Here is a 7,523-nt window from a genome sequence, read left to right as displayed (position 1 = left end):
CCATTTTGTAAAGTTTCGAAATTTTTTTTTATTTTTTATTTTTTAGAAAAAAATTCACCAAATTTCTTATTTTCCCGAAATCTGATTTTTTTTTATTTTCTGGAAATTTTTATGAATTTTTCTGGAATTTTTCAATTTTTATGCATTTTCTGAAAAAAAATTAGTGAGATCTCAAAATGTGTTGTAAAGGCCACGAAAAAAAGAGAAAAGAGAGAATGTATTCTGGAAGAGAGAAGCTACAAAAAGTAGCTTATCTTTTTCTTGCCAAAAACTTATTCTGGAATAAAAAATACATTTTGAAATCAAGAATGCATTCTGAAATCAAGTATTTTTAACAAACGCATTTTTATTCCAGAATGTAAAAATTATTCTAGAATGCATTCTGGAAATTTTTTAACAAACGCATTTCTGTTCCGAAATGCATTTTGGAGCAGAATTTCTGCTCCAGAATGGATTCCATACGCGCCCTAATACTTTTATAGAAGGTCCCAATGAAACGGAACAGACCAGTCCGTGATGGCTCACGGTTGTGGGCCATCTGGGCCCATCATGGGCCCGTGCTGCTGACCGCTTGCCAGCCCTAGTCACCGAGTTATACCATAATCATTGTTTATCATAATATATACCGTGTATATCTATCTTCGGAGGATGCTGCTTGTGTGCGAACATTTCTGGGTAACCGCAAAATTCTAGCGAGATTGCATAATGTTGGACGTTTTCTATCGCGGGAGTACAAGTTTTTCGCAACACCTACTTAGCTCTCTTAAGTAGAAAACGCAATGAAAAGATCCCGAGCGCAAAAGTTTGCCAAAACCATCCCCTTGCATTGGCAGGGTCGACCCTCTTGGCGAGGCGCCAAGCATATATTGCCTCCCCGACATGTGCTGCCACAGCTGCCGCAAGTACCAACCTGACCACCCACATTGACCGGCAAAAGAAAAGGCTGAGGGCTCTTAAGTATCTCACAGGCCCCATCTCCGGTAAGCAAGCGGCTGCAAATAGTGCGGCCATTCCAATTATGCTGAACATCCATGCGTAAATGGTAGGGCCATCCAGGCTCTTCCTCTTCCTCTCTTGCAAGTATGCAATCGTCGAGGCCACGCCTTCACGAGGAGACACCATAGGGACATAGCCAAGCTCTTCTCTAGCTTTAAGAAATGAGAAGTAGTGGGTAACGCCTACCTGTTGATTGAGAGAGATGCCAGACATCGAAGGTGAAAATGGATTAATGTCCGACACGCTAGATAACTTCGAAAAACGCAAATCCAAAGGTACAGCTCCACAAATGAAAAGGAGAAAAAGAAAATGCCCACAACTACCCTACCCATAACAGAAGTTTGACTAATTTAAAATGACGTCTTAAAAGTATACCAAAGGAAAAGGAACCTACGTCAATTTTTTGTTTGATGCTCAAATTTGCAAACCAAACGAGATAACCAAACTGTCAATTAAGAATACCAAATCCTAAATACTAGTCAAGGTTTTTGTTGGAACTTGACTATCTCCAACCATCTTTTGGGTCGGAAGTAGCTTTGGTCTTTTAGTATGACTCGATAGCTTTATAACAGCATTGGGCCTGTACAAAACGCAGTCCGGTGGAGTGAGACTTGACACGAGGAAATTTATTGTGTAATCTGGACAGTAAATTTACCCATCATGTGGCATAGCCTTTTGGTGGCGTGAAGTGATCTTCCGGACTTTTACTTAGAGTTTTGGCAGTCGTAACTAGGAGCATTTACAGGTAATACTATAGACCATTTCACTCCCAAGTCCCAATCCCTAACAAGATTGAGGACACATCAGGCACTCACAACCAGAAGAAGAGCTTGGAATAGAGATTACTTACCTTATATACTTCCGCTGGAAGGATGAGAGGCTGCGGAAGCCACCACCTATTCAACCAAGGATACAACATGGTATAGACAGCCCCAATAACCTTGCCCAAAGAAAGAGCACGAGGAACAGACAAGGAAGCCTTGGGTACATCATAATCTAGACTTCTAAGAATAGGTCGCAAGAATTCAAAAGTGTTTACCGGAGATCCTGCAAGTACAAAGGGTCAGTTTCTTCTTTTGCAATATAAGAATTATCTAAAGATCCAAACCCATCACATAAACCATAACTACAGCTAGAAAAACAATCCTTATCAGAAAAATTTCCTCCAATAGCCACCAGATGATTTTCTTCACAAGACACACAAAAAACAATTCAGAAGATTAACATGGGATTCTCACCATCAGATACAAAATATGGTTGGCCAGCAGCTACTGGTTGTCCTTTAGTCCCAGGAATGTCATCCAAAAGCCCCATGCTTGCTAATACAAGAGCAAGGACAAGATTATCGACATAAATCCAATCTGTCTTCACAGTGGGCTCACCAATTTTGAATGGGAGGAGACCCAACTTCGACAGTGATACAATCCTAGGAAGGTGTCTATCTTCACCTGGACCATATATCGCAGCTGGACGGACAGCACATGTGTAGAGGTTTTTCCCCTTCTTTTTCCTGTATAGCATAGTCATATCGGAAACTGTTATGATGGCATTTGGCATGCGGTGGAAAGAAATTGAAAAGCAGCCAACACCTATATTGAGATTGCATTCAAAGAGATACAGCCAACTGACTGATCTAGCAGCTGACCAAAATAAAATTGACTGCTCTAGTATATAAGTGTTTGAGAAGCCAAGACTCGGCTTAAACCGAGAGGCCATGAAATCCCGTCCAAGAATAACTAGTATATAAGTTGATTAGTTGTTTTATGTAAATTATAATGCTTTGGTGAAGGTCATGCAAAGGAAGTTGGAAGAACTCAACATCCACAGCAAAAGTAGTAAAAAGCACATACAGGACATAATTAAACCAAGGTCTTGCACAACGTGGAATTCAGTATCACTTACTTCATAGGACGACCGTTGCTCTTCAAAACCAATTGTTCTGCAATTGACTTGCTACGACCATAAGAATCTACATGATCGTCTAAAGGGAAATAAGGCAAGCTTTCATTGCCATTCACGATCTCCTTCCCCCCGTACACAACATTATACGTGCTGACATAGACGAGCCTTCCAATCCCCAACTCAACACAGGCTTCCAGAACATGGCAGGTGCCATTTATGTTCACCTCATCAACTCGACCAAATTGCAGCATCTCTTTGCCAGACATGCCGAACGAAGCGAGGTGGAACACACAGTCGGCACCGCGCAGAGATTTCTCGACGTCAGCTTTGCGCGCGATATCCCCTGTAGATGCAGAAAATTCGACCCCAATCAGCTTCCAAATCTAGAAAAGGAGATCACTGCTGATAGCTCAGGACAACTAAACCAGCAAAATTCACACTTCATCGCAATTGAGGTTCAGTCACAACATCCACCAAAAGCACCCATCCATCCGGACTCGTTAACTATTTTAACTGCAATCTCTAACTATAAGAGCTAGGGCATTTCAGCGATTCAGCCTAAGAAAGCACCGAAGAACGAAAATCCCATATTGATCTAATAACACTCAACAGACTCAAGCTCATAGAGCCTTGCACTGATCTCCCAGACAAAAATCTCCGCACTTTCCTCGCATTCAAAATTGCCAGCAGCATTCCGCATCACCTCCAACGCAAGACGATCGATCGCCACGACAACAGAAACTCGGACGCTAATAAGCTATTCCACAGATCCATACGAGAATATCTACGTAGGAATCACTCACGGCAACACCACAAGCCGCGATCTCCACGAGAGCGGAAACTAGCTAAGCCAAACGTTTCGCGAAATCTCCGGAGAGGGCTAGGCGATCGAACCTACCGCGGATACAGTGGACTCCATGGTCCTTGAGATCGCGAGACCAGGGGGAGGCGAGGCGGAGGTCCAAGGATCGGACCTCGCGAGCGCCTCGCCGGGCCAGCTCCTTGCAGAGCGCGGCTCCGACGAAGCCTAGCCCGCCGGTGACGACGAAGACGGCGCCCTCGATGCCCTCGTTCTCGCTCAAATGCATCTTCTTCCTCCTCCTCTTCTCCTCCTCCTCCTCCTCCTCCTTTTCTGTTTTGAGTTGAGAGGAGGAAGGATCGAGGACGAGGGCATCCGGTCGGACCCGTTGGAATTTTCCCTCAAAAGTTTTTTTGAAGACATAATGAAAAATCTCTCATTGTCAAAATAAATAAAAAAATAAATCACATTACATCCAGTGTATAATTATTATTGGAGGTTAATCCAAATTAAAGAGGCATTGGCTTAATATGGCAAGTGCTGCCGCACTATTAACATCATACTTGCATAAAATCAATTTTACCATTTAAGGTATAGTCCTCTTCTTTTTGAAGAGATTTTCTTTTGGGCCGAATAGTTAATACGAGTCAGAGAGTGTATTATGCAAATCGAATCTCTTAAACCAGAGCAAATTGATAATATGAGAAATTAGCATCACGCACGTAGTCGATAGAGAGAGATATGAGCATGTTAGAAAGTTCAACGCGTGATATTTTATCATCCTGCTCACTTACAAGCAGTGCGAAATTTGATGAGCAGAGTGGACGCACACGCGATATAAACTGAGAGAGACCAAGAGTTTAAACCGATAAGTGAAGGGCGATCACATGTATGTAAAGAGTATATAGTCCATAGCAAGACGGATTTTCTGGATGGAGGGTGTTTCTTTCGGTATTTTTCTTGTTAGAAAATCATTTAGTGTTAATTTTTCGGAGAACTGATTCGATCAGTATGGATGAACACATCATGTGTGGACAACCGCATAACCTTTCCTTTTAAACTTATGCAAATGCGAGACATTATCCATTCCATTGAGGAACATCTCTCTGTTGGTTTGGAAAGGAAAATAAACAAATTTAGTTAAATTAGGCAATGTCCATTGATCCTGCGACTTAAGATTTAGTGAAAACAAATTCAACACGAATTCAGAATAAAATTAAATTCACACGCGAGTAAAAGAGAGCTGCCAACATGTTGCCGAACTGTACAAGAACAAAGAGAAAAAAATATCTTAATTGTGTCATGAAAATATGATCTATAAAGTTGTCTTATGAATAGATGCAAATAAAGACCGCTTTTCGAGTCAGTGTCATGAATCCGTTGCTTCTCTCGGATTAAAAGTTATGATATGTTTATTACTGGAATGTTGCAAATATTTTTGGTCCTAGGCTCCATTTATTTCGCGAAAAATAAATAATTCGGAAAGCATTTTCCTAAAAATGATCATTTATATCAATTGAAATAGTTAGTCAACGAAAAATATTTTGATTACTGACAATAATTTATATATTCGTTCATTAAATACCCGTCTTGAATTTTTGTTAGAGGTGGCAATATGGGTTAGAAACCCATTTATTAACTCAGTTTTAGTGAGCCCAAGTTGAATATGGATCACTTGAAATTTTGAAAACAAGTCAAAATGGATTTACAACATTAAAGCCCAAGTTTATATAGGTCGAATATGGGTTGAATATGGATTTGTTGCAAATTCATATTCAACTCATATTTGATCCATTTAAGTTATTAATTTGTAGCCTCGTAGCGTCGTAGGGTAAATAGCTTAAGTGAATCATATCATCATAACATGTCATTTAAAAAAAATCATTTAAAAAAAATTGATTTTTAAATTATTTTTTAAATTTATTTTTCTTTATTTTTCTTTTTCTATTTCCTTCTTCTTCAGCCACGGCCGACGACCGGCCATAGAGGTCGACGAGTTCAAGCTTGTCTGGCGATCTAGCCGAGTTCGCTTGCGGCCGGTTGTCGGCCGTCGCTGGCGGCCAGCCGAAGAAGGAAAAAGAAAAAGAAAAAAGAAAAAAATAATTAAAATTTTCATTTTTAAAAAGGGTTAATATCACGAAAAACCCCAAACTAGTACATCTATGACAATTTTACCCCAAACTAATTTTTTGACCACCAAAATTCTCAAATTGATACATCTGTGATAATTTTACCCAAAACTAATTTTTTGACCACCAAAATTCCCAAATTGATACATCTGTGACAATTTTACTCCGAATTAGTTTCCATTAAATTTTACTGTCAAATTTTTGAGTTATACGACACGTGGCAGTTGACGGGTGTATCAGTTTGGATTTTATCCCGCCGTTTGTCACGGGTGTACCAGTTTGTGATTTTTCGTGGTATTAATTTAATTTAAAGTAGGGTAAATTTGTCACAAATGTACAAGTTTGGGGTTTTTGGTGATAAAAAAATTAGTTTTGGGTAAAATTGTGACAGGTGTACCAGTTTGAGATTTTTCGTGGTCAAAAAATTAGTTTTGGGTAAAATTGTCACATGTGTACCAATTTAGAGTTTTTCGTGGTATTTACCCTTTTAAAAAATAGAAAAGAAAAAAAAAGATATTTAAAAATATAAAAAAATATTTTTTTAAATTATAAAAATTGTTCACTTATTTTATATTGCATTGAAGCATTTTAGCAATAGAAATATTTTTAAAAATTTATAAGAAACAATTTTTTTTCTAAATTGGATTTTATATTAAAGTCTTTTAGAATACGGGTCGGGTCGGGTATGGGTCGTTAGATTTACACTACATGAATATGGGTCAAAACAGGTTAAATTAGTCAATATGAGTGTGACTATTTTTGATCCGATCCAAACCCGACCCGACCCACTCGATTGACACACCTAGTTTTTGCTGATCAGAATGCTGTAGAAAGTCAACAACTTAGGTAATATGACGACTCTATCACATCCAGCATTACTAACTAGATTGATCCAATGTACATAGCAGAAGGATATGCCCCATAAATTAGTTTAAGAAAACAAGATGTCCGTCCACGAAAAAATAGTGTATCTCATTAAGATTAATTAATCATAAACCCACTCTCTTGATTCCTCGATTGACTAGTTTATTTCCTTATTTTTTCAATAATTTTACAATATATCGGGATATTAAATGATTCAATTAATTTTTGGAAGTTATCTACTTATATATTCGAGACTTAATGTGATTGAGTTTCTTTTCCTTGTTAGTTTATCCGTTCCAAATTTAAGGATTTTAGAGTTTTCTCTCTATTATTGCGCACGTTTGCGTGCTTGCGATTTGCCACTTAGGTTGTGGATTGATCTATCTGTTTTCATCTATCTTTCTACCACGTCAATTGGCATTAGAGATGATAGGAATTTTTGAAGACCGGAGCCGTTTGGGGTTGACAATAATGGCATCTTCTTGCTGACAAAGATCGGGGGCGTTGGTTGTCTTGAGGCATCTAAATGAGCCATGGAGTAGAATTGGCAACAAACTACACATGTTTAAGGAGTGGCTCAGCCAGGGGAAGCTTGGAAAGGGTTGGCGAATTGGCGCCGAGGTTAAATGACACCTACGACCAACGATTTGAAGGATCTGCTTCGGTGGTTTGGAACATCTGTTGTCCGACCTACCTATAGGGAATTCGATTCGAACAGGGACAGGTAGGGAGACGACTTTTGAAGTCAGTACGAAGGTCGCGGCTTCAGCCTAGACGAAAAGGAGGATCGATGATTCATCCTATTGTCGTGGGACGATTCTTCCGATCACGAA

The 7,523-nt window shown here is 39.3% G+C and overlaps 1 protein-coding gene across 1 annotated transcript; it reads right to left on the bottom strand.

The window, feature by feature from the left end:
- Positions 1-676: 676 nt before the first annotated feature.
- On the bottom strand, positions 677-4,059 carry LOC115670011 (uncharacterized). The gene is made up of 5 exons (XM_030591194.2): positions 3,797-4,059; positions 2,899-3,241; positions 2,235-2,506; positions 1,847-2,043; positions 677-1,182 (listed from the first exon to the last, which is right to left on the bottom strand). The coding sequence occupies exons 1-5, from the start codon at positions 3,984-3,986 to the stop codon at positions 751-753; spliced, it is 1,434 nt and encodes a 477-aa protein (XP_030447054.1). The 5' UTR covers positions 3,987-4,059; the 3' UTR covers positions 677-750.
- Between the last annotated feature and the right edge of the window lie 3,464 nt (positions 4,060-7,523).

This window comes from Syzygium oleosum, unplaced genomic scaffold, assembly GCF_021117445.2.
Source record: "Syzygium oleosum isolate NSW1041296 unplaced genomic scaffold, Sole_v2.1 Sole_v2.22, whole genome shotgun sequence".
NCBI classification, from domain to species: Eukaryota; Viridiplantae; Streptophyta; class Magnoliopsida; order Myrtales; family Myrtaceae; genus Syzygium; species Syzygium oleosum.
This window is presented reverse-complemented; position numbering and strand designations above follow the sequence as displayed.